Source organism: Mobula birostris, unplaced genomic scaffold, assembly GCF_030028105.1.
Source record: "Mobula birostris isolate sMobBir1 unplaced genomic scaffold, sMobBir1.hap1 scaffold_296, whole genome shotgun sequence".
NCBI lineage: Eukaryota > Metazoa > Chordata > Chondrichthyes > Myliobatiformes > Myliobatidae > Mobula > Mobula birostris.
Genome location: NW_027276019.1, coordinates 476,850 through 504,335, shown reverse-complemented (window position 1 = coordinate 504,335; position 27,486 = coordinate 476,850). Strand labels below are relative to the sequence as shown.

Genomic DNA, 27,486 nt, shown 5'->3' with positions numbered 1-27,486 from the left:
TGTTACTTACAAGCAGGAAGAAAGAAGTCCTCTTTTGAGCATCACTGCCTTAGTTGATCAACTTCCCCCCTTCAGTGTGGTCCACTGGTGAAGGACTACATCACATTATCATTCAGCCTCTGAATTTATTAACCAAAGCAGTCCTTAATTCCTCAAGCTGAATGTGAGCAATCTCAACTATCTGTAAAGTCAAAGATCTGCATGATAAATGAGTAGGATGGTGGGAGTTTTTATGGAATGGCCCCCGAACAGTATAGCTTATCCCATTCAATTCTACCTAAATACAGTACATTTGTGTGACCAGTGCTAGTAAGCCTAAAACTACTGCTCTCTTTTGCAGTGCACACTGAAAAGAGCGAGATACAAATTTATCTTTATTTCGGACAGCAAGCAATGGGCTCAATACACAATACAGAACAAACATACCGCACTCCTCTGTTTGAACTGACAGATTTCAATGGCCTTGGTCACCTGCGGCTCCAAACACCTGCATTAGCAGCTTTTCACTTCAACATCCAGTGCTGTGCTTTTATACTCCTCGTCTGTGTTTGGAGCTGGTGGGGGAAAACAACCCTCTAGAAACAGTGTTGGATGTTGGAGTGGAGAATGGAAGGCATTTGATGAGGGAATTTCAGAACAGAGCAGAGGCTTCCAATGGTAGTCTGACAGTCTGCATTATGTGGGGAAAGTTGAAACCAACATAACTAACACGCAGAGGCTACTGGGAATATGGTAAAATAGTGAAACTTAGGGATGAGAAATGTAAACATTGGAACACCTGAGGAAGGAGATACACTGCCAAAGATAAACCAGCTTGAACTAAACTGACTGTATGTTATGGAAATTCAGTCAGGAGTCAAGAAAATAGAAAAGTAGTCGTCAATATGAAGAATCTCTATATGGACTGCACTTTTGTCTTAACAGGCCAGATTCAAACCTAGTTGCATTATGTACAGGTATGGTTGTATTGAACATGGTGCTTATATGACTGTATGACTCTGATTTTAGAAGCTTTAAAAGTATTCCTGGGTAAAGATTTAATGAGGAGTCAGCAGCATGTGTCACAGAGTGGGACATGGAGATCACTGTACTGCTACAAAAAAAGGGAGGGCAAACTGGAGTGGAGGCTGTGTGGGGAGAGATGGCCCAGAGCTCCTTAAGCCAAGAATTCAATGGATGCTCAGGATACAAGGCAGGATGAACCTACCAGCATCTTACTTACTCCTTCACACAGTGAAAACCTTCACGTAACAATACTGAGGAAAATCTGTGTTGTTTCAACAAAAGGTGTTACAGGATCACACACTGCACAGTACTCCAACAGTCTGAGTATTTCCCTGCTTTCGTGGCCTCCACCTCATTCCTCTTTCTTGTAAGTGTTACTCTGGTCCATATCCTTGACTGTGTGGAGCAGCAGCAATCCGCAGAGGGTCATTGTGATGCCAACCCACCATAACAGCTTGTGAACTTCTCCAAACAGCAACTTTCCAAGAAAAGCCTGGAATAAAGACTCTGCTTTGATATCAAATATAAAAAATTCTTCAGCAAACATACAGTGCCTTCAGAACCCTGACGCCAAACTTACTAATCCCGTCTGCCCGCCCTGCACATGCTCTACATTCCTCCAGTCCCAACATCTGCAAGTGTTAAGGAACGCTTAAATGGTGCTATCATATCTGATTCCACACTTCCCCAGCAGCATATTCCAGGCACTGTGTGTAAAATATACCTGCCTTGCATGTCTTTAAACTCGCCCCCTGTCAACTTCAACCTGGATCCTCTAGTATTTGACATTTTTGCTGGAAAAGAAGATTCTGTGTACCTGTACCTTTCATAATTTATCAACTTCTATTGGGCTTCAACCACCAACACTCCAGAGGAAAAATCCAGCTTTGTCCAGCCTTGCCCAATTTAGGAAGCAAGAAACAGACAGGGCTCTAGAGTTACAGGAAGTCAAGAGGTATGAGGTCCAAGGGAATCTGGCTGTGTAGATACAGAATCGGCTTACCCATAGAAGGCAAAGGATTGTTGTAGATGGAGTGTATTTTGCCTGGAGGTCAGCGACCAGTCGTGTTCTGGAACCCCTACTCCCTGTGATTTCTATAAATGACTTGGATAAGGAAGTGGAAGTGTGGGTTAGTAAGTTTACAGATGATAGGAAGGGTGACAGAGCTATAGACAGTGTAGAATGGTGTTGTAGGTTAAAACAGTTCACTAACAAGTTGCAGAATTTGGCTGAGAAGTGACAAGTGGAGTTCAACCCAGAAAAATGTGAAGTGATTCACTTTGGAAGATCAATTTGTAGCTCGAGAAACCTTGGTTAGACCACACTTGGAATATTGTGTTCAGTTCTGGTCGCCTCATTATAAGAAGGATGTGGAAATTTTTGAGAGAGTGCATTAGAGATTTAACAGGATGTGGCCTGGATTAGAGAACATGTCTTATGTAGATAGGTTGGCAAGCTAGGGCTTTTCTCTTTGCTGCAGAAGAGGGTGAGAGGTGTACAGTGGCACGCAAAAGTTTGGGCACCCCGGTCAAAATTTCTGTTACTGTAAATATCTAAGCAAGTAAAAGATGACCTGATTTCCAAAAGGCATAAAGTTAAAGATGACACATTTCTTTAATATTTTAAGCAAAAAAAAACTTTTTTATTTCCATCTTTTACAGTTTCAAAATAACAGAAAAGGAAAAGGGCCCGAAGCAAAAGTTTGGCATCCTGCGTAGTCAGTTCTTAATAACGCCCCCTTTGGCAAGTATCACAGCTTGTAAACGCTTTCTGTAGCCAGCTAAGAGTCTTTCAATTATTGTTTGGGGGATTTTCGCCCATTCTTCCTTGCAAAAGGCTTCTAGTTCTGTGAGATTCTTGGGCCATCTTGCATGGACTGCTCTTTTGAGGTCTATCCACAGATTCTCGATGATGTTTAGGTCAGGGGACTGTGAGGGCCATGGTAAAACCTTCAGCTTGTGGATTTTGAGGTGTATTTAGGATCATTATCCTGTTGTAGAAGCCATCTTCTTTTCACCTTCAGCTTTTTTTACAGACGGTGTGATGTTTGCTTCCAGAATTTGCTGGTATTTAATTGAATTCATTCTTCCCTCTACCAGTAAATGTTCCCCATGCCACTGGCTGCAACACAAGCCCAAAGCATGATCGATCCACCCCTGTGCTTAACAGTTGGAGAGGGGTTCCTTTCATGAAATTCTGCACCCTTTTTTCTCCAAACATACCTTTGCTCATTGCAGCCAAAAAGTTCTATTTTAACTTCATCAGTCCATAGGACTTGTTTCCAAAATGCATCAGGCTTGTTTAGATGTTCCTTTGAACCTTTTGAATAGAACTTTTTGGCCACAATGAGCAAAGGTATGTCTGGAGAAAAAAGGTGCAGAATTTCATGAAAAGAACACCTCTCCAACTGTTAAGCACAAGGGGTGGATCGATCATGCTTTGGGCTTGTGCTGTAGCCAGTGGCACAGGGAACATTTACTGGTAGAGAGAAGAACGAAGTCAATTAAATACCAGCAAATTCTGGAAGCAAACATCACACTGTCTGTAAAAAAAATGAAGATGAAAAGAGGATGGCTTCTACAACAGGATAATGAACCTAAACACACCTCAAAATCCACAATGAACTACCTCAAGAGGCGCAAGCTGAAGGTTTTGCCATGACCCTCACAGTCCCCCAACCTAAACATCATCGAGAATCTGTGGATAGACCTCAAAAGAGCAGTGCATGCAAGACGGCCCAAGAATCTCACAGAACTAGAAGCCTTTTGCAAGGAAGAATGGGCCAAAATCCCCCAAACAAGAATTGAAAGACTCTCAGCTGGCTACAGAAAGCACTTACAAGCTGTGATACTTGCCAAAGGGGATGTTATTAAGTACTGCCATGCAGGGTGCCCAAACTTTTGCTTCGAGCCCTTTTCCTTTTTTGTTATTTTGAAACTGTAAAAGATGCAAATAAAAAAGTTTCTTTGCTTAAAATATTAAAGAAATGTGTCATCTTTAACTTTATGCCTTTTGGAAATCAGGTCATCTTTTACTTGCTTAGCTATTCACAGTAACAGAAATTTTGACCGGGGTGCCCAAACTTTTGCGTGCCACTGTACAAGATGATAAGAGGCATAGACTGAGTAGATGGCCAGACTTTTTTCCAGGGCAGAAAGGCGGCATAATTTTAAGTAATTGGAGGAAAGTACAGAAGTAATTTTTTTTTTAACCAGAGAGTGGTGGGTACAGAGAACGCTCTGATAAGGATGGTGGTAGAGCAGATATGGAGGTCGTTACCCCAAGGATACCGGAAGAGAGAAGGGGGGCTACGATGAGCAAGGAAAGGGTGCTTGAAGTACAGGGAACCCCGGGAGATGTGCCTCTCTAAACAGGTTCACCCTCTTGGAAGCTATCGGGACAGAAGATGATGCCAGCCTGAGAGGTGGTCAGGTCTGCAAGTCAACAATTGGCGCTGAAGCAAAGCCGAGGAGACAGACGTTAGGTAGAGCCGTGGTAGTAGGGGACTCCATAGTGAGAGGTACAGAAAGGGGTTTCTGTGGCAACAGGCGAGATTTAAGGATGGTGTGTTGCCTCCCTGGTGCCAGGATCCAGGATGTCACGGACCGATTGCAGGGAATCCTCAAGAGTGAAGGTGAACATCCGGAAGTGGTGGTGCATGTCGGCACAAATGACGTGGGGAAGAAGAGGAAAGACATTCTACAGCGTGACTTCAGAGAACTCGGAAGAAAGCTGAAAAGCAGGACTTCCAGGGTGGTTATCTCCGGTTTGCTTCCAGTTCCCCATGCTGGAGTGGTCAAGAACAGGGAGATAATGGATCTGAATGTGTGGCTGAGGAACTGGTGCAGGAAGCAAGAATTTACATTCTTGGACCACTGGGGTATGTTTCGGAGTAAGGATGAATTGTACAAAAGGGACGGGTTGCACCTTAATAAGCGGGGCACCAGCATTCTGGCAGGCAGGTTTGCCTCTGCAACACAGGTGTGTTTAAACTAAGTAGTCAGGAGGAGGGGATGAACTGGAAACATAAGGATGGAGATAAAGGGAAAATGAGAATAAGAAAAGTTAAGAAAGACAGCAGAATCAACAGAGCAGAAAGCTCAAGAAGGGATCGTACAGTTTGGCCAAGTGAAATAGGAATCGATATGGGAGGTGAGGGGAGTAATGAATTAAAAGTATTATATATGAATGCACGGAGTATAAGAAATAAAGTGGATGAGCTTGAGGCTCAGTTGGAAGTTGGTAAGTATGATGTTGTGGGAATAACAGAGACATGGCCTCAAGTGGACAGGGCCTGGGAAATGAATATACGTCCTATCGAAAGGACAGACTGATGGGCAGAGGGGGTGGGGTGGCTCTGTTGGTGAAGAATGATATTCAGTCCCTTGCGAGGGGGGACACAGAATCAGGAGACGTAGAGCCAGTATGAATAGAACTGAGAAATTCTAAGGGTAGAAAGACCCTAATGGGAGTTATCTACAGGCCCCCAAACGGTAGTCTGGATGTAGGGTGTAAGTTGAATAAAGAGTTAAAATTGGCATGTCGCAAAGGTAATGCTACAGTTGTTATGGGGGACTTCAACATGCAGGTAGACTGAAGGAATCAGGTTGGTACTGGACCCCAAGAAAGGGAGTTTGTGGAGTGCCTCCGAGATGGATTCTTAGAACAGCTTGTACTGGAGCCTACCAGAGAGAACGTAATTCTAGATTTAGTGTTGTGCAATGAACCAGATTTGATCAGGGGCCTCGAGGTAAAAGAGCCATTAGGAGGTAGTGACCATAATATGATAAGTTTTAATCTACAATTTGAGGGGGAGAAGGGAAACTCGGAAGTGTCAGTATTACAGTTGAACAAAGGGAACTACGGTACTATGAGGGAGGAGCTGGCCAAAGTTCAATGGAACAATACCTTAGCAGGGATGACAGTGGAACAGCAATGGCAAGTGTTTCTGGGAATAATGTGGAAGGTGCAGGATCAGTTCATTCCAAAGAGGAAGAAAGATCCTAAGGGGAGTAAGGGGAGGCCGTGGCTGACAAAGGAAGTAATGGACAGTATAAAAATAAAAGAGAAGTATACAATAGCAAAGACCAGTGAGAAGCTGGAGGATGGGAAACTTTTAAAGAGCAACAGAAGGTAACTAAAAAGGCAATACGCTGAGAAAAAATGACGTACGAAGGTAAACTAGCCAAGAATATAAAGGAGGATAGTAAAAGCTTCTTCAGGTATGTGAAAAGGAAAAAAAATAGTTAAGACCAAAATTGGGCCCTTGAAGACAGAAACGGGTGAATTTATTATGGGGAACAAGGAAATGGCAGACGAGTTGAACAGGTACTTTGGATCTGTCTTCACTAGGGAAGACACAAACAATCTCCCAGATATAATAGTGGCCAAAGGACCTAGGGTAATGGATGAACTGAAGGAAATTTATATTAGGCAGGAAATGGTGTTGGATAGACTGTTGGGTCTGAAGGCTGATAAGTCCCCGGGACCTGATGGTCTGCATCCCAGGGTACTTAAGGAGGTGGCTTTAGAAATCGTGGACGCACTGGTAATCATTTTCCAATTTTCTATAGATTCAGGATCAGTTCCTGTGGATTGGAGGATGGCTAATGTTGTCCCTCTCTTCAAGAAGGGAGGAAGAGAGAAAACAGGGAATTATAGACCGGTTAGCCTGATGTTGGTGGTGGGAAAGATGCTCAAGTCAATTATAAAAGATGAAATTACAACACATCTGGATAGCAGAAACAGGATCGGTCAGAGTCAGCATGGATTTACGAAGGGGAAATCATGCTTGACTAATCTTCTGGAATTTTTTTGAGGATGTAACTATGAAAATGGACAAGAGAGAGCCAGTGGATGTAGTGTACCTGGACTTTTAGAAAGCCTTTGATAAAGTCCCACATAGGAGATTAGTGGGCAAAATTAGGGCACATGGTATTGGGGGCAGAGTACTGACATGGATCGAAAATTGGCTGGCTGATGGAAAACAGTAGCGATTAACAGGTCCCTTTTGGATTGGCAGGCGGTGACCAGTGGGGTACCACAGGGTTCAGTGCTGGGACCGCAGCTGTTTACAATATATATTAATGATTTAGATGAGGGAATTAAAAGTAACGTTAGCAAATTTGCCGATGACACAAAGGTGGATGGCAGTGTGAAATGTGAGGAGGATGTTATGAGAATGCAGGGTGACTTGGACAGGCTGAGTGAGTGGGCAGATGCAGTTTAATGTGGATAAATGTGAGGTTATCCACTTTGGTGGTAAGAACGGGAAGGCAGATTATTATCTAAATGGTGTCAAGTTAGGAAAAGGGGAAGCACAACGAGATCTAGGTGTTCTTGTACATCAGTCACTGAAAGCAAGCATGCAAGTACAGCAGGCAGTGAAGAAAGCTAATGGCATGCTGACCTTCATAACAAGGGGAATTGAGTATAAGAGCAAAGAGGTCCTTCTGCAGTTGTACAGGGCCCTGGTGAGACCACACCCAGAGTACTGTGTGCAGTTTTGGTCTCCAAATTTGAGGAAGGACATTCTTGCTATTGAGGGAGTGCAGCGTAGGTTCACAAGGTTAATTCCCGGGATGGCGGGACTGTCATATGTTGAAAGATTGGAGCAACTGGGCTTGTATACTCTGGAATTTAGAAGGCTGAGAGGGGATCTTATTGAAACATATAAGATTATTAAGGGATTGGACACGCTGGAGGCAGGAAGCATGTTCCCGCTGATGGTTAAGTCCAGAACCAGAGGCCACAGTTTAAGAATAAGGGGTAGGCCATTTAGAACGGAGTTGAGGAAAAACTTTTTCACCCAGAGAGTGGTGGATATACGGAATGCTCTGCCCCAGAAGGCTGTGGAGGCCAAGTCTCTGGATGCTTTCAAGAAAGAGATGGATAGAGCTCTTAAAGATAGCAGAATCAAAGGTTATGGGGATAAGGCAGGAACTGGATACTGATTGTGGAAGATCAGCCATGATCACAGTGAATGTGGCTAGAATCTGGCTAGAAGAGCCAAATGGCCTAATCCTGCACCTATTGTCTATATCAAGGGGTTCTAAGAAACTCTTAGATAGGCACATAGATGATTGAAAAATGGAAGGTTATGTATGAGGGAAAGGTTAGATTGATCTTAGAGTGGGTTGGCACTAAATCCCCGTGAACCTCTGGAAACTACTTTCTGTGAGCCTAACACTAATTATAGGGAAGTTGCTGGATGAGATTCAGAGGGATAACATTTATCCTCACTTGGTAAGGCATTAGCATGGTTTTGTGTGGGGGATACTTTATCAAACCTGAACACAGGAGAAGTACATTAGTCTGGGTAGCACCAAAGTGTGAGTGGGAAACTCCCTGATGAAATCATATGTCAGGTGGGACTCAAACAGTTGTCCCAGGTTAAGCAGCAAAACACATGCACTTCCTCCAATCTAGTGCACCACATTCAGTGCTCACAATCCACTACAACAGGGTGACCTTAGTTTTAAACTGCTACCACTAATTACCCACACTACTTCCAATCTGACCTCTGTCTGTGGCCTCTGGCACTGTTACCACACCCAAGGTAAGGTTGTGGAACATCATCTCACGTTGACTTCCAGACTTGGCACTCAGTTCTGTATTTCAGATAACATACTCCTTTTTCCTTTCTAAATAAGATCCATTTCTACCTGCCATCATTTTATCTCGATTGTATTAATCAGGGATGCTGGAGAGTTAAGGGAGGGATATATTACAGAATGTCTGTATCAGGAAGGAGGCTAGAAATATCGGAGCCCAGGGTCTGGTAGGATGCTAAGGGAAGCAAGGGAACTGATCGCTGAGCCTCTGACAGATATTGTTGCATCTTCATTCACCATAATTGAGGTACCAGAGACTAGAGGATAGCCAATACTGTTGCCTTGTTCAAAAGGGAAATAGGGTTAAGTCTGGGAAAAAAACAGTCAGTGAGCCTTACATCAGTGGTACGGAAATTATTAGAGCAAGATTTGGAAGGACAAGATTTGTGTTCACTTGGAAAGGCTGGTATTGATCAGGAGTCAGCATGGTTATTAGTGGGGAAGATTATGTCTCACAATTCTGATTGAGCTTTTTTGTGAAGGTAACTAAGAAAACCGATTAAATCAAAGTAGAAGTAGTTTACGTGGACTTTAGTAGATTAGGTCCCTTACCTAGTCTACAAGTTTAAGGACAAAGAACCCATACAGTGCAGGTACAAAATTGGATGAATAATAGGAAGTAAAGGGAGGGGGAGGGTGGTGGATGAGTGTTTATCTGTCTGGAACTCTGTAATAAGTGGTGTACTACAGAGACCATTGCTTGGACCTTGTTTCCTTGGATGAGATGTAAGGGTATGACTGATAAGTTTGCAGATAACATGAAAACCGGTGGAGTCATAGGCAGTAAGGAAGGTTGTCCAAGGATACCGGAAATTTATATCAGCTGGAAAGTTTGACAGGGTGGAAGCAGATAGAATTTATTCCAGACAAGTGTAAGGTAAGGGGTAGAAGCAAAAAGTACTAAGGAGAAAAGTAAAAGTGGCAGGCCTACAAATCCAGGGCAAGAATTAAAAAGGGCCACTTTTCAGCATAATTGTATAAGGGCTAAGAGAGTTGTAAAAGAGCGCCTGAAGGCTTTGTGTGTCAATGTAAGGAGCATTCGTAATAAGGTGGATGAACTGAAAGTGCAGATTGTTATTAATGATTATGATATAGTTGGGATCACAGAGACATGGCTCCAGGGTGACCAAGGATGGGAGCTCAACGTTCAGGGATATTCAATATTCAGGAGGGATAGACATGAAGGAAGGGGAGGTGGGGTGGCGTTGCTGGTTAAAGAAGAGATTAACGCAATAGAAAGGAAGGACATAAGCCGGGAAGATCTGGAATCGATATGGGTAGAGCTGCGTAATACTAAGGGGCAGAAGATGCTGGTGGGAGTTGTGTACAGGCCACCTAACAGTAGTAGTGAGGTCGGAGGTGGTATTAAACAGGAAATTAGAAATGTGTGCAATAAAGGAACAGCAGTTATAATGGGTGACTTCAATCTACATGTAGACTGGGTGAACCAAATTGGTAAAGGTGCTGAGGAAGAGGATTTCTTGGAATGTATGCGGGATGGTTTTTTGAACCAACATGTCCAGGAACCGACTAGAGAGCAGGCTATTCTGGACTGGGTTTTGAGCAATGAGGAAGGGTTAATTAGCAATCTTGTCGTGAGAGGCCCCTTGGGTAAGAGTGACCATAATATGGTGGAATTCTTCATTAAGATGGAGAGTGACATAGTTAATTCAGAAACAAAGGTTCTGAACTTAAAGAGGGGTAACTTTGAAGGTATGAGACGTGAATTAGCTAAGATAGACTGGCAAATGACACTTAAAGGATTGACGGTGGATATGCAATGGCAAGCATTTAAAGGTTGCATGGATGAACTACAACAATTGTTCATCCCAGTTTGGCAAAAGAATAAATCAAGGAAGGTAGTGCACCCATGGCTGACAAGAGAAATTAGGGATAGTATCAATTCCAAAGAAGAAGCATACAAATTAGCCAGAGAAAGTGGCTCACCTGAGGACTGGGAGAAATTCAGAGTTCAGCAGAGGAGGACAAAGGGCTTAATTAGGAAGGGGAAAAAAGATTATGAGAGAAAACTGGCAGGGAACATAAAAATGGACCGTAAAAGCTTTTATAGATATGTAAAAAGGAAAAGACTGGTAAAGACAAATGCGGGTCCCCTGCAGACAGAAACAGGTGAATTGATTATGGGGAGCAAGGACATGGCAGACCAATTGAATAATTACTTTGGTTCTGTCTTCACTAAGGAGGACATAAATAATCTTCCAGAAATAGTAGGGGACAGAGGGTCCAGTGAGATGGAGGAACTGAGCGAAATACGTGTTAGTAGGGATGTGGTGTTAGGTAAATTGAAGGGATTGAAGGCAGATAAATCCCCAGGGCCAGATGGTCTGCATCCTAGAGTGCTTAAGGAAGTAGCCCAAAAAATAGTGGATGCATTAGTGATAATTTTTCAAAACTCATTAGATTCTGGACTAGTTCCTGAGGATTGGAGGGTGGCTAATGTAACTCCACTTTTTAAAAAAGGAGGGAGAGAGAAACCGGGGAATTATAGACCGGTTAGCCTAACGTCGGTGGTGGGGAAACTGCTGGAGTCAGTTATCAAGGATGTGATAACAGCACATTTGGAAAGCGGTGAAATGATCGGACAAAGTCAGCATGGATTTGTGAAAGGAAAATCATGTCTGATGAATCTCATAGAATTTTTTGAGGATGTAACTAGTAGAGTGGATAGGGGAGAACCAGTGGATGTGGTATATTTGGATTTTCAAAAGGCTTTTGACAAGGTCCCACACAGGAGATTAGTGTGCAAACTTAAAGCACATGGTATTGGGGGTAAGGTATTGGTGTGGGTGGAGAATTGGTTAGCAGACAGGAAGCAAACAGTGGGAATAAACGGGACCTTTTCAGAATGGCAGGCGGTGACTAGTGGGGTACCGCAAGGCTCAGTGCTGGGACCCCAGTTGTTTACAATATATATTAATGATTTGGATGAGGGAATTAAATGCAGCATCTCCAAGTTTGCGGATGACACGAAGCTGGGTGGCAGTGTTAGCTGTGAGGAGGATGCTAAGAGGATGCAGGGTGACTTGGATAGGTTGGGTGAGTGGGCAAATTCATGGCAGATGCAATTTAATGTGGATAAATGTGAAGTTATCCACTTTGGTGGCAAAAATAGGAAAACAGATTATTATCTGAATGGTGACCAATTAGGAAAAGGGGAGGTGCAACGAGACCTGGGTGTCATTATACACCAGTCATTGAAAGTGGGCATGCAGGTACAGCAGGCGGTGAAAAAGGCGAATGGTATGCTGGCACTTATAGCGAGAGGATTCGAGTACAGGAGCAGGGAGGTACTACTGCAGTTGTACAAGGCCTTGGTGAGACCACACCTGGAGTATTGTGTGCAGTTTTGGTCCCCTAATCTGAGGAAAGACATCCTTGCCATAGAGGGAGTACAAAGAAGGTTCACCAGATTGATTCCTGGGATGGCAGGACTTTCATATGAAGAAAGACTGGATGAACTGGGCTTGTACTCGTTGGAATTTAGAAGATTGAGGGGGGATCTGATTGAAACGTATAAGATCCTAAAGGGATTGGACAGGCTAGATGCAGGAAGATTGTTCCCGATGTTGGGGAAGTCCAGAACGAGGGGCCACAGTTTGAGGATAGAGGGGAAGCCTTTTAGGACGGAGATTAGGAAAAACTTCTTCACACAGAGAGTGGTGAATCTGTGGAATTCTCTGCCACAGGAAACAGTTGAGGCCAGTTCATTGGCCATATTTAAGAGGGAGTTAGATATGGCCCTTGTGGCTACGGGGATCAGGGGGTATGGAGGGAAGGCTGGTGCGGGGTTCTGAGTTGGATGATCAGCCATGATCATAATAAATGGCGATGCAGGCTCGAAGGGCCGAATGGCCTACTCCTGCACCTATTTTCTATGTTTCTGTGTAATGTATTTTGGGATAGCAAATATCAATAGAATATACTGAGTAAATGGTTGGGGGCCTTAGAAACATTGATGTAGAGATCTTGAGGTACAAGTCCATAGCTTCCTGAAATTGGTGACTGAGGTGAATAGGCTACCAAAAATGGCAGCTGGTATGTTGTATTCATTAGCTAATGCACTGAGTATTAAGAATTGGGACGTTGTGTTGCAGCTATACAAAATATTGGCTGAGTCACATTTGGAGTATTTTGTGTAGTTCTGGTCAACACACTACAGGAATTGTATGGTAGCAATAGACAGAGTACAGAAGAGATGCACCACAATGTTGCTGGGAATGAAGGCTGCAATTCTAAGGAGTTTGGATGAGCTGACTTTATTTGCTCTGGAACACATAAAGCTTTTATAAACCTATGTGAGGTTTATGAAATAATAAGAGTTTGAAACAGTAAGAATGTTTCTGTGCTGTACTATTCTTTCCCTTTCTATGATCATCTCCCGTATATGGTTCTTTGAACATGGCGTTTCAAGCTAGATTAGGTAGCAACGGCGGCTTTTAGCATGCCAGCTTTCCACAGTCAGGACATTAAGCACAGAAGATGTTATGTTGCCATTGTACAGAGTATTGGTGAGGCCTTATTATGTTCAGTTGAGGTCACTGTGCTACAGGACAGTGCCATTCAGCTGGAAAGAGTGAAAAGAGAGAAGAGATTTATAAGGAATTTGCCAACACTTGAGGAACTGAGTGATCGATAGAGGTTGAGCTAGAGGTGTATAAAATTATGAGGGGCATGGACAGGGTCAATATTCAGACATTTTCCCAGGACTGGATAATCAAGAACCAGAGGGCATAAGGTGAGAGGGGAAAGATTCAACAGGAAACTGAGTGACAACTTTTTCATTGAGAGAGTGTTCAGTATATGGAAATGAACTGGATATGGAGCAGAGGGCCTGGTTCTGTGTTGTGTGACTCTTACTGTGTTGGGTGTGGGTGCAACAGTGTCATAACGGCTAGCACATTGCTTTACAGCACAAGTGACCAGGTTCAATTTCCGCCACTGCCTATAACAAATCTGTACGTTCTCTCCGTGATCGTGTGGGTTTCCTCCCTCACTCACTCCAAAGACCTACGGGTTAGAAGGTTAATTGCCCACACAGGTGTAAGTGAGCTTGTTGGGCCAGAAGGACTTGCAATCATGCTGTATCTCTAAATAAATAAATAATCATGTCCCAGTATACCAAACCACTATAGCCTCAAATTCCATTGTCGCAGTAGCTTAACTCCGATCCCACCTGACAGATGAGTTCAGCCAATCAGAGATATTCCCTTTGTTCCACTCATTACCTTCACTTCTACCAGGACTAGTCTGTGTTTTTCTCTCTCAGATCTGATGGAGCGACCTGCGTCTGAAATACTGACTACTCTCTTTCCACAGATGCTGTCTCAACCGCTACACTGTTCCAGCAATTTCCATTTTATAGTCATGAAACAACCTTCATACTTACTGATGAGAGAAAGTTGGAAGCAACACTGGTCAGGGAAGCTTGCGCTGAAGTCGAATATCGCAGGGCTTTTGCAAAAAACATCCACATCAAAGCATTGCAGAATAATACTAGCCCTCCACAGCCTGCCCGAAGTAGTAGCTGCAGCTGCAAAACAGTGAAATCTCAGAGCTATAACAAAAATAAACAAGGACTCATCATTTAGTACATTGCAAATGTAATAACCACTAGTGGTGTTAAATGCACCTGGCAGGATGGGACCACCTTAGGGCTCAAGTGAAAGGACAAATACCTTCTGCAGAAACTTAATAAAGGTCGAGTGACACTTGGACAATTGAACAAGTTATGAATATCAGTGTAGGATTTACAGAGTAAGAGTAGGAACAGGCCTTTCAGCCCTTCTGGCAATCACCAGAATCATAGATCATCCTTGATCTCTCTATTCCTCTATTCTCTTAATATCTAGAAACCTATCCATCTGTTTTAAATAAACTCTATAACTGAGCTTCCATAATCCTTTAGAAATTCAAAAGATTCACCATTCACTCATTGAAGAAGTTTGTCATCATCTCAGTTCTAAATGATTGTCAGCCAGGGACAACATGCCCACAAAATCTAGCTTGTGAAGCTCTGTAAAAATTTGGTGTGTATTCAGTTTCCCTCGCTCTCTTCAAAACTCTGGTGGGTTTGTGGTACATTGAGTGGATTGGGATTGTAATCTCCAGTCCCAGTATACTCAATCGCTCCCGGTAGCACAAACCTGCCCTCCCAAAAACAAGTGGAAGCACGTTTACTGCTGTCACACTGTGGCAAGTAAACAATTTCCTACATAACAATATTCTGTACAGAGTATCCCAGGTGCAGCTTCAGCAAGGCTTCATACAATTGCAAAAAACAACTTTGTTCCTGTACTCAAAATACTGGAGAAAACTTGCTAGATTTAGAAAAAAACCATTCAATAGGTTTCAATGAGAAAAGGCCTTGACAGAGTGGACGTGGAGAGGATGTTTCCTTTGCTGGGGGAGTCCAGGACCAGAGGGCACAACCTCAAAATAGAGGGACATCTATTTAGAACAGAGATGTGGAGGAATTTCTTCAGCCAGAGGGTGGTAGATTCGTTGCCACAGGCAGCTGTGGAGGCCAGGTCATTGGGTGTATTTAAGGTGGAGGTTCTTGATTAGGCAAATTTCAAGGACTAATCAGGAGAATGGAGTTGAGAGGGAGATGTATAAGCTATGATGAGATGGTGGAGCAGTCTTGATAGACGAAATAGCCTAATTCTGCTCCTGTCTTAGTCCACTAGCCCCTTCCCTACCAAAGAAAAATTTCTTGAGCAAGGCCATCATACACATCGTTTTCCTGATTGCTTGAAGTAAGTACATAGTGACTTATATGCAAGGAATCCCCCCCATTCCCTTTGAACATTTCCCAAATTGTATCTTTAAAAAAAACTGTTTTCTTGTTTTGAGTGCTAGAGTTGATAATCTCACACTTTGTTTCCATCCACCAGGTTCCCACCCCACACATTCATCTTGCAAATCCTCCTTAAATATATTTATGTCCTTCTCTCTATTTACATCAGATTAATTTCATCAGCAAAATTGGAAATCAGCTATGACATTGCAATATCCAAATAGTCACAGCCACCAAACTGAAGAACCATTCAAGTTCAGCTTGTGTCTTTTATTATAAACAAATACTCAAACTACACATTCATATAAACCCCAATTCCACATGCAACCAAGGTCAGGTTATCAAAAAGTTTCTTAACATCTAAATGCACCATATCCACTGTTACTGCCCATCACATTCCTGAAAATCTCCAGTGGCTTAGTCAAACACGATTTGCCCTTCATTAATCCATGACAATCCTGATCAATCCCATGATTCCTGTCTGTGTGATCTGTTGTTATTCCTTTCACTGGAGATTCCAACATTTTCTCTACCACTGAGAATAAACAGCAGCAGACCCATTTTCTCTCCTTCCTCTCTTAAATAACAAGGTCAAGCTTTCTAAACTCCAATCATAGGAAAATTTTCCAGTATCAACAGAACCCTGGAAAATGATAAGTCAATATTTACTATCCCATAGACACCTCCTTCCAAACACTGGGCTGTAAATCATTGGATTCGTCAGATTTATCAGTTTTCAGTTTCATAATTTTTCTAGTGTTATACTTTCAATAGCTTCCTTCAGCTCCTCATTCGCACTAGGCTCTTGGTTCTTCAGTATTTCTGGGAACATTTTTGTCTTGCTCTGTGAAGACCGCAATGAAGTATTTGTTTATTCCTCCGTCATTAAATGACTTAAATCTGGGTCGAGAGGGTTATCCTATTGGGATTTACCAAAGAAATTGCATGTATGTGAATAGGAGAGATGTAAGAAGAGTCACTTTCCCTTTGGGGATTTGCCCCTTACTAAGGGTTGAACCCTTCCTTCACCCCGTCATGATCATGTCCACCTCCCCTTCCTCGTCCATTAACCAGTTTCTGGACCCGCTCCCCGCCATAGTCCACATCCCTCTCTTTGCACTGAAGTGGTCCCATCTCCCACCGCCTCACCCTCTCTCCCCCCAGCGCTAACTTTGCCGCCGCGCCGGCCACAGCTCCCAAGGCTCCGGCTCCGACCGCCATCGCGGCCCCGGGCCCTCGAGCTGCCGCCGCCGCCGCCGCCGCCGCCATCCGCCGCTCTCGCACCACCGGGCCGGACCGGAAGTCTTTGTCGTCACTTCCTGCGAGGCGGCCGGGTGTGGGAGAGGTTGGTATGTAGAAGGTACGGCGGCATTAACTATCTCCCGGTCTGCCTGGCTGGGTCTTCTTCTACGGCGGTTGGCACCCAGCTTAACGGTGCATTACCGCCACCTTCTGCTCCGGAGTGTGCAATAGACTTTTTTTTATTTCAAGATATACTTTATTCAAAAATAAATATATACAATAAACCATTCAATAACTTTTCATCCTTTACATACGTTTCCATTATAGTCAGTCCATATCCATATTTATAGCCACCCACATGGCACTCCAGTTGTTCACCTTTCCACATCATTGTTGAGGGGTATACTCCCCGCCACCCGACCCCTCCCAGTCCCGTGGGAGAAGAACCCTAAACAGTGGTGCTTCCCCACCGGGCCCTTGCGGTGGCTGCACCGAGTTTCAGTGTGTCCCTCAGCACGTACTCCTGCAGCCGAGAATGTGTCAGTCGACAGCATTCTCCCACAGACATCTCCATGTGCTGGTAGACCATCAAGTTTCGGTCTGACCAAAGAGGGACTTTCACCGAGTTGATGATCTGCCAGCAGCACCGGATGTTGGTCTCCGTGTGCGTCCCCGGGAACAGCCTGTAGATCACGGAGTCCTCTGTTACGCAGCTGCTGGGGATAAAACGTGACACTAGCCCGTCCATCCTCCTCCACACCCTCTCTGTGAACTGGCAGTGTGCAAAGAGGTGGGTCACAGACTCCTCCTCACTGCAGTCCTCCCGTGGGCAGTGGGGTGCGGGGACAACATTCCGGGCGTACAGGAGGGCCCCTCTCACCGCCAGCCAGGCGAGGTCTTGGTGCCTGTTGGTGAGATCTGGCGATGAGGCATTTTGCCAGATGAACTGGACAGTCTGCTCAGGGAACCACCCCACTGTGTCCATCACGTCCTTCTCCTGCAGGGCCTGCAGGACACTTCGTGCCGACCACTGCCTGATGGCCTTGTGGTCAAAGGCGTTCTGCTGGAAGAACTTTGCTACGAAGGACAGGTATGCCGGCAACGACCAGCTGACTGGGGCGTTGCGCGGGAGTGGGGCCAGACCCATCCTTCGTAGCCAGGGCGACAAGTAGAACGTGGCCACATAGTGGTACTTGGTGCCCACATACCTGGGTTCTACACACAACCTGATGCAGCCACATACGAAGCTGGCCATCAGGGTGAGGGCGACATTGGGGACGTTCTTGCCCCCGTTGTCCAGGGACTTGTGGATGACGGTCCGTCTCACCCGCTCCATCTTGGATCCCCAGACGAATCTGAAGACGGCTCGGGTGATTTCCGAGCTGTAGGAGCGGGGGACGAGCCAGACCTGAGCCAAGTACAGCAGCCCTGAGAGCACCTCACACCTGATGACCAGGTTCTTGCCCGTTATCGACAGGGAGCGCCCTCCCCACTGTCCCAGTTTCTGTTTCACCTTGGCAGTCCGCTCCCGCCAGTTCTTGTTGCACGCCTCAGCCCCTCTGAACCAGATCCCCAACACCTTCACGTGGTCAGACCTGATGGTGAAGGGGACGCTGGATCGGTCAGGCCAGTTGCCGAAGAGCATGGCTTCGCTCTTCGTGCGGTTGACCCTGGCCCCTGACGCTAGCTCGAACTGTTCGCAGGTGCTAATCAGCCTGCAAACTGACCTCAGATCAGAGCAGAAGATGGTGACATCGTCCATGTACAGGGAGGTTTTCACTTGGGTCCCTCCACTGCCTGGCAGCGTCACCCCTCTTATGCCCTCATCCCTCCTGATGGCTTCCGCAAAGGGTTCTATGCAACAGACAAACAAGACAGGGGAGAGGGGACAGCCCTGCCTGACTCCAGACCTGATGGGGAAGCTGTCTGTTTCCCACCCGTTGACCTAGACTGCACTACGGATGTCTGTGTAGAGAGCAGTCTAATCCAATTCCGGATTCCCTCCCCAAATCCCATTTTGGAGAGCACGTCCGCCATGTACATGTGCGATATCCTGTCGAAGGCTTTCTCCTGGTCCAAGCTGACCAGGCAGGCGTCCACACCCCTGTCCTGCACATAAGCGATGGTGTCCCTCAGCAGCGCGAGGCTGTCTGAGATCTTCCTGCCCGGTACAGCACAGGTTTGGTCCGGGTGGATCACCTGTCCCAGAGCAGACTTGACCCTCCTAGCGATAGCCTTGGACAGGACTTTGGAGTCCACATTCAGGAGAGAGATGGGTCTCCAATTTCTAATGTCCTCCCTTTCCCCCTTCTGCTTGTAGATGAGGGTGATGATGCCCTTCCTCATGGACTCAGACATGCTGCCGGCCAGAAGCATAGCGTTGTACACTTCCAGCAGGTCTGGGCCCATCCAGTTCCACAGAGCCGAGTACAACTCAGCCGGTAAGCCGTCACTTCCAGGAGTCCTACTCGCCACAAAGGAATGGATAGAGCCTGTCAGCTCGTCCAGGGTCAGTGGCTGTTCCAGACTCTCCCGCTTGCCATCGTCTAAGACCTGCGTGATAGACGACAGGAAGTTGCGGGAGGCTGTGGATTCTGTGGCCTTTTCATCGTACAGACCGGCATAGAAGGACTTTCAGATCCTCAGTATGTCCGTCTGCGAGGACGCGACTGAGCCGTCCTCTTCCTTAAGGCTGTGGATCACAGAGCTCCCCCTGTGCACTTTTTGGAAGAAGAAGCGTGAGCACATCTCCTCCTGCTCCACGGTTCGGACCCTTGATCGGAAGATGATCTTGGAGGATTCGGCGGCGAGGTGCTGGGCTTGCCGGCCCTTCACCTGTCGTAATTCCTCCCTGACATCCAACCCGTTTGACTGCAGAAGGAGAAGTTGCTGCAACTCTGTCTGGAGTTTACGCAGTTCCCTCTGCTCCTGCCTTGCTTTCTGGATACCCTTGCGGATGAAGAACCTCTTGATGTTCTCCTTGGTGGCTTCCCACCAGTGAACCGGGGAATCAAAGAAGGCTTTCAAGGTTCTCCAACCTGTGTACTCCCTCTCTAGTTCCTCGATGTTCTTTGGGGTCAGCAGCTTTACGTTCAGCTTCCACGTCCCCCTGCCTGCCTTCTGGTCCTCCCGTAAGAGACAGGTGGCTCTCAGAAGGCAGTGGTCAGAGAGGGACAGCGGCTTGACGTCGGTGGACCTGACCGTGAGGGACTCTGAGAGGAAGGGGAAGTCGATCCGGGAGTGGGCTGAGCCGTCCGATCGTGTCCAGGTGGCCTTGTGGCTGTGTTCCACCTGTGGGGGTGCCAAAGGCGTCTCGCAGCTGGGCTGTCTTCACCGTTCCCATCAGGAGTCTGGAGGTACTGTCCAGCCTGCCATCGGCGCTGCCGGGTCCTCCAGCCGCATCAATGGTGCAGTTGAAGCCTCCGGCCAGAACGACCGGCTGGGTCGTCACCAGCAGCTGTGGGAGCTGCTCGAAGACGGCCAGCCGCTCGCTCCGCACGGGGGAGGCGTACATGTTGATCAGCCGGAGCGGAGTGCCCCGGTATTTGACGTCTGCTACCAGGAGGCGCCCCGCAACCACCTCTTTAACTTGGGTGATTGAGAAGCTGCCTCCCCGCAGCAGAATCCCCAGGCCGGAAGCGCAACAATCGTTGCCCCCCGACCACACCGACAAACCTTTTTTCCACCACCGTGACCACCTCCGGTAGTTACGGAGATGTGGTAGTCCGCACTCCTGGAGGAAGGTCACGTCGGCCTTTACAGTGTCCAGGTACTGGAGCGTGCTGATCGCCCAGTACTCTTCAAACTTCGCACGTTCAAGCACGCCAATTTAAGGTCTGCCATCATTGTAAGTCTTTTATTTTGGCTGCTCTCCGTCCTCACCCTTGCCATCCTGAGCCTTCATTCCCACCGCCTTTGTGAAGTTTTCCACCTCCTGTGGGCTCGGGTACTGCTGGTAGTACTCCTCCGTGTGTGGCCGTTCTGGTTCTGGGCCCTGGGGGTTGTTGGCTTCCTGGGCTGCTTCCCCTTCCGGCTGCTGGGTGCCAGCCGTGGCTCTGCTCCCGGATTCCCGGAGCTGTGTGTGTCTGCTGCTCTCCGCCTCCTGTACTTGGGGGGTGGCCAGCAGGCTTTCCCCCTCCTCTCTCCTCCTCTCCACCTGTTCTGCCAGCCGCTTCTTCCGCCGGGGCTGCTGGCCTCCCCCAACTCCTTCCTCCTCTGAAGAGGACAGGGTACCAGAGGCTGTGTGGTTCCCTGCCCTTTTCTTGCGTTGCTCCGCCTTCTGTCGCTTGGCCGCCGCCTTTTGGGTCTTTTTGCGTTTCACGACCTTCCATTCCGTTTCCACCTCAGCTCTCCCCTCCTCCATGGACTCCTGCTCGTCGTTTGCCTGGTCCTGGAGGGTCTGCAGTGGGGTGGCAGGTCTTGGGGTGCTTGCACCTTCCTCCCTGGTCTCGTCATCCGTCCTGTCGGGTGCCTCATCTGCAGCGCTGGCGGGTACGTCCGAAACTGCCTGGGGCCCTTTCAGTGCCAGCACCTCCCCTGGTCGCCTGTGCGTAGGTGCCCCCACGCCTCGGGCAGGCTCTGTACAGGTGGCCAGCCTGTCCGCAAAGGTTGCAGGACTTGGCCTGCGTGCAGTCTTTGGTCAGGTGGCCTTCGGTTTTACAGTTCTTGCACATCACCACCCTGCACTGGGCTGCGATGTGCCCTTCCTTGCCGCAGTTTCGGCACACCCTGGGTTGCCCCGCGTACACCATGTACCCTCGGTTCCCTCCGATGGCGAAGACGGAGGGGGGGTGGATGACGCCGCCGTTGGAATCCAACCTCAGCTTCACCTTGACCTGCCGTTTGCTGGTCCAGATTCCCAGTCCGTCCCTCACGTCCGCTGGTGTCCCTACGCTCTCCACGTACCGAGCGAGGAATGTAAGGACATCTACCACTGGCACGTGCGGGTTGAACATGTGCACCGTGATTGTCCGTTCCTGTTGCGTAGCCGTTGCAAAGATTCTAAATCCCTTCACCCAATCACACACACACTTTATCCTCCCATCTTTGGCCATCCTAGTACCCTATTCCTGTTACACACTTCAAAGTTGCTGGTGAACACAGCAGGCCAGGCAGCATCTGTAGGAAGAGGTGCAGTCGACGTTTCAGGCCGAGACCCTTCGTCAGGACTAACTGAAGGAAGAGTGAGTAAGGGATTTGAAAGTGGGAGGGGGAGGGGGAGATCCAAAATGATAGGAGAAGACAGGAGGGGGAGGGATGGAACAAGAGCTGGACAGGTGATTGGCAAAAGGGGATACGAGAGGATCATGGGACAGGAGGTCCGGGAAGAAAGACGGGGGGGGGGGGGACCCAGAGGATGGGCAAGGGGTATATTCAGAGGGACAGAGGGAGAAAAAGGAGAGAGAGAGAAAGAATGTGTGAATATAAATAAATAACAGATGGGGTACGAGGGGGAGGTGGGGCATTAGCGGAAGTTTGAGAAGTCAATGTTCATGCCATCAGGTTGGAGGCTACCCAGATGGAATATAAGGTGTTGTTCCTCCAACCTGAGTGTGGCTTCATCTTTACAGTAGAGGAGGCCGTGGATAGGCATGTCAGAATGGGAATGGGATGTGGAATTAAAATGTGTGGCCACTGGGAGATCCTGCTTTCTCTGGCAGACAGAGCGTAGGTGTTCAGCAAAACGATCTCCCAGTCTGCGTCGGGTCTCACCAAGTATAGAAGGCCACATCGGGAGCACCGGACGCAGTATATCACCCCAGTCGACTCACAGGTGAAGTGTCGCCTCACCTGGAAGGACTGTCTGGGGCCCTGAATGGTGGTAAGGGAGGAAGTGTAAGGGCATGTGTAGCACTTGTTCCGCATACACGGATAAGTGCCAGGAGGGAGATCAGTGGGGAGGGATGGGGGGGACGAATGGACAAGGGAGTTGTGTAGGGAGCGATCCCTGCGGAATGCAGAGAGAGGGGGGGAGGGAAAGATGTGCTTAGTGGTGGGATCCCGTTGGAGGTGGCGGAAGTTACGGAGAATAATATGTTGGACCCGGAGGCTGGTGGGGTGGTAGGTGAGGACCAGGGGAACCCTATTCCTAGTGGGGTGATGGGAGGATGGAGTGAGAGCAGATGTGCGTGAAATGGGGGAGATGCGTTTGAGAGCAGAGTTGATGGTGGAGGAAGGGAAGCCCCTTTCTTTAAAAAAGGAGTACATCTCCCTCGTCCTGGAATGAAAAGCCTCATCCTGAGAGCAGATGCGGCAGAGACGGAGGAATTGCGAGAAGGGGGTGGCATTTTTGCAAGAAACAGGGTGAGAAGAGGAATAATCCAGGTAGCTGTGAGAGTCAGTAGGCTTATAGTAGACATCAGTGGATAAGCTGTCTCCAGAGACAGAGACAGAAAGATCTAGAAAGGGGAGGGAGGTGTCGGAAAAGGACCAGGTAAACTTGAGGGCAGGGTGAAAGTTGGAGGCAAAGTTAATAAAGTCAACGAGCTCAGCATGCATGCAGGAAGCAGCGCCAATGCAGTCGTCGATGTAGCGAAGGAAAAGTGGGGGACAGATACCAGAATAGGCACGGAACATAGATTGTTCCACAAACCCAACAAAAAGGCAGGCATAGCTGGGACCCATACGGGTGCCCATAGCTACACCTTTAGTTTGGAGGAAGTGGGAGGAGCCAAAGGAGAAATTATTAAGAGTAAGGACTAATTCCGCTAGACGGAGCAGAATGGTGGTAGAGGGGAACTGATTAGGTCTGGAATCCAGAAAGAAGCGGAGAGCTTTGAGACCTTCCTGGTGGGGGATGGAAGTATATAGGGACTGGACATCCATGGTGAAAATAAAGCAGTGGGGGCAGGGAACTTAAAATCATTGAAAAGTTTAAGAGCGTGAGAAGTGTCACGAACATAGGTAGGAAGGGATTGAACAAGGGGGGATAAAACCGTGTCGAGGTATGCAGAAACGAGTTCGGTGGGGCAGGAGCAAACTGAGACAAGGATCTCCCAGTGGCCACACATTTTAATTCCACATCCCATTCCCATTCTGACATGTCTATCCACGGCCTCCTCTACTGTAAAGATGAAGCCACACTCAGGTTGGAGGAACAACACCTTATATTCCGTCTGGGTAGCCTCCAACCTGATGGCATGAACACTGACTTCTCTAACTTCCGCTAATGCCCCACCTCCCCCTCGTACCCCATCCGTTATTTATTTATATACACACATTCTTTCTCTCTCTCTCCTTTTTCTCCCTCTGTCCCTCTCACAATATCCCTTGCCCATCCTCTGGGTTTGTTTCCCCCCCCCCCCCCTTTTCCTTCTCCCTGGGCCTCATGTCCCATGATCCTCTCGTATCCCTTTTGCCAATCACCTGTCCAGCTCTTGGCTCCATCCCTCCCCCTCCTGTCTCCTCCTATCATTTTGGATCTCCCCCTCCCGCTCCCACTTCCAAATCTCTTACTCGCTCTTCTTTCAGTTAGTCCTGACGAAGGGTCTCAGCCCGAAATGTTGACTGTACCTCTTCCTAGAGATGCTGCCTGGCCTGCTGCGTTCACCAGCAACTTTGATGTGTGTTGCTTGAATTTCCAGCATCTGCAGAATTCCTCGTGTTTACGTCCAATTAAGTTACGTTGCCTTTTCACGATCTCATACATTATTTCGCTTTTTGTGTTTGCTCTGTTCATGACATCATCGTTAGATATTCGTCTGGTCCATGATATTCTTTGCATCCTCCTCAAAAACCACATCTCTGCTGCTACAATTCGTTTCCTCATGTTACTAGATATTGTCCAACATTCTGAGCCATATAACATAACTGGATAAACGTAACATTTCAGTACTCTGAGGCGGGTTGTCATGCCTAGTTTAGTGTTGGTCAGTATACTCTTCATTCTCGTAAAGGTATCTTTTGCCATCCCTATTCTTCTTTTGATGTCCATGTTGCACCTGCCATCTGATGTCACCCAGCTTCCTAAGTAGCAAAAGTTCTGTACTTGTTTCATGTCTTCCCCATTTATTCTCAGCCTGCAGATAGGATTCTCCTTTTTCGATATCACCATACATTCTGTCTTTTTGCAATTGATAGATAGACCCATTTTTGCACTTTCTTCAACAATTATATCAATTAAGTTTGTAGTTCTTTCTCTGTACTTGCAATTAACACAGTGTTATCTGCATATCTGAAATTATTGATGTTTTCACTGCCAACTTTGATTCCCAAGATGTCTCTTATTTTTTGTAATATTGTTTCACTGTACACATTAAATAAATCAGGGGAGAAAACACACCCTTGTCTAACGCCTCTCTTGATTTTCATCGACTGACTCACTTCTCCATCTATTCTTACAGCGGCAGTTTGTTCCCAGCACAGATTTCTGATTAGGTGGAGGTCTTTCAAATCTAGATCTAGAGTTTTCTGTAATATTTCAAATAACTTATTGTGCTTCACTTTATCAAATGCTTTTGTGTAGTCGATAAAACAAACAAACAAATCTTCTTGCACTTGAATAGCTCGTTCTGGTAGTATCCTTAACATCGATATTGTGTTTCTTGTACCTTTGTCTTTCACAAAACCACATTGTTCTTTACCTATTTCAGCTTGTATCTTACCTCTAGCTCTTGTCATCAAAATTCTTCGAAGTATCTTGGTGATAAGACTCATTAAACTTATGGTCCTATGTAATTCACGTTCTATTGCTCCAGCTTTCTTAGGAAGAGTGATAAATACTGATTTTTTCATCTCTTCTGGTATTATTCCAGTCTCATAAATTTCATTGATTAAATCAGTAAGATATTCAATTCCATAATCTTCAAGGGTGATAATTTGTTCTATTACTAATTCATCAGGACCTGCTGCCTTTCCTTTCTTCATCTTATTTATTGCATTACGAACTTCAGATTTTAAAATACTTGGACCTTCAATATTTTTCTTAACTTCTGGTTTTTCACCTCGATTGTCTTCAAACAATTCCTGAATATACTCAGTCCATTTGTTCATAATCTTATCTTTTTCCATGGTAATGGTACTGTCCTTTGCTTTCAAATGTCCACCTAAAGAACAGAGGAGCTTTTTACCAGTAATATTCTTGATTTGTTGATGTAGCCTTTTTGTGTCAGTAATAGGGATTCTTTCTATTTGCTCACATTCCTGGTTTAACCATTCTTCTTTGGCTTTTTGACATAAGCTTTTAACTTCTTTATCTGAGGACTTACATTCTATAGGATTTGCTTTCTTCCTGATTTCATCTGTCATCCATTTATTCTTTGTGCTTTTTACTTTTTTGGGAATCACTGACTTTGCTGATTCTACCAAGGCATCCTTTAGAGAGTTAAATTTCATTTCTACATGATTGCTATCATCTTCAACAAATTCTATTTCTAGACTTTGAAATCTATTCCTTACTTCAATTGTAAATTTTTGTCTTAAGTTTTCTTCTTTAATTAATTGTGAGTAGTCAAGGGATTGTTCAGGTTTTTGCTTCTTTAGTTTTTTAAGTTTTACTTTTACATGACATACTACTGGGTTATGGTCACTATTACAGTCTGCACCTGGATATGTTCTGCATTGATTCACTGAGTTTCTAAATCTTTGGTTTATAGTAATAAGTCAATTTGATTTCTGGTGTTATCACCTGGACTTTTCCAGGTCCACAAGCGTACATTCACTATTACAGTCTGCACCTGGATATGTTTTGCATTGAGTCACTGAGTTTCTAAATCTTTGGTTTATAGTATAAAGTCAATTTGATTTCTGGTGTTATCACCTGGACTTTTCCAGGTCCACAAGTGTCTTGGATGGTTTTTAAAGTAGGTTTTCATAATGACCTGATTATTCATCTTGCACCATTCTACCCATTTCTCACCTCTTTCATTTCTTTCCCCTAATCCAAATTTACCTATGGTATTTCCATCAGCACCTTGTCCGACTTTAACATTTAGATCTCCCATGACAATAACAATATCTTGAGATTTGCATCCATTCTTTGTTTGTTCAAGCTCTTCATAGAATTTATCTGCAAACCCCATTTCCAGAAAAGTTGGGATATTTTCCAAAATGCAATAAAAACAAAAATCTGTGATATGTTAATTCACATGAACCTTTACTTAACTGACAAAAGTACAAAGAAAAGATTTTCAATAGTTTTACTGACCAACTTAATTGTATTTTGTAAACACACACAAATTTAGAATTTGATGGCTGGAACACACTCAACAAAAGTTGGGACAGAGGCATGTTTACCATTGTGTTACATCACCTTCCCTTTTAATAACACTTTTTAATCATTTTGGAACTGAGGATACTAATTGTAGTAGATTTGCAATTGGAAATTTTGTCCATTCTTGCTTGATATAAGACTTCAGCTGCTCAACAGTCCGTGGTCTCCGTTGTCTGATTCTCCTCTTCATGATGCGCCATACATTTTCAATAGGAGATAGATCTGGACTGGCAGCAGGCCAGTCAAGCACATGCACTCTGTGTCTACAAAGCCACACTGTTGTAGCCCGTGCAGAATGTGGTCTGGCATTGTCCTGCTGAAATAAGCATGGACGTCCCGGAAAGAGACGTCGCCTTGACGGCAACATACGTCTCTCTAAAATCCTAATATACGCCGCAGGGTCAATGGTACCTTCACATACAGCAACTCACCCATGCCGTGGGCACTGATGCACCCCTGTACCATCACAGATGCTGGCTTTTGCACCTTTCGCTGATATCAATCTGTATGGTCGTTTTCATCTTTGGCACGGAGAACTCGACACCCATTTTTTCCAAAAACTAGCTGAAATGTGGACTCATCTTACCACAGCACACGG

The 27,486-nt window shown here is 45.9% G+C and overlaps 2 protein-coding genes across 2 annotated transcripts in view; one reads left to right on the top strand and one right to left on the bottom strand.

Annotated features, from left to right (window-relative positions):
• The window catches only part of LOC140192879 (palmitoyltransferase ZDHHC3), a 162,380-nt gene that overhangs the window by 116,318 nt on the left and 18,576 nt on the right, over window positions 1-27,486 (top strand). The gene's annotated exons all lie outside the window — the stretch shown is intronic.
• Window positions 7-16,790, bottom strand: LOC140192880 (transmembrane protein 42-like). Its single transcript, XM_072250390.1, has 3 exons — window positions 16,586-16,790; window positions 14,027-14,170; window positions 7-1,498 (listed from the first exon to the last, which is right to left on the bottom strand). Exons 1-3 carry the CDS (start codon window positions 16,703-16,705, stop codon window positions 1,358-1,360), a joined length of 405 nt encoding a protein of 134 aa, XP_072106491.1. The 5' UTR covers window positions 16,706-16,790; the 3' UTR covers window positions 7-1,357.

Excerpts from the sequence above, each read along its gene's own strand:
- LOC140192880 (XM_072250390.1), bottom strand. The coding sequence starts at position 16,705 with ATGGCGGCGGCGGCGGCGGCGGCGGCAGCTCGAGGGCCCGGGGCCGCG. Across the intron at positions 14,171-16,585 it reads TAGCGCTGGGGGGAGAGAGG|CTGCAGCTACTACTTCGGGC; the intron begins GTGAGGCGGTGG and ends ACTGTTTTGCAG. Across the intron at positions 1,499-14,026 it reads CTTCCAACTTTCTCTCATCA|GCTTTTCTTGGAAAGTTGCT; the intron begins GTAAGTATGAAG and ends TCTTTATTCCAG.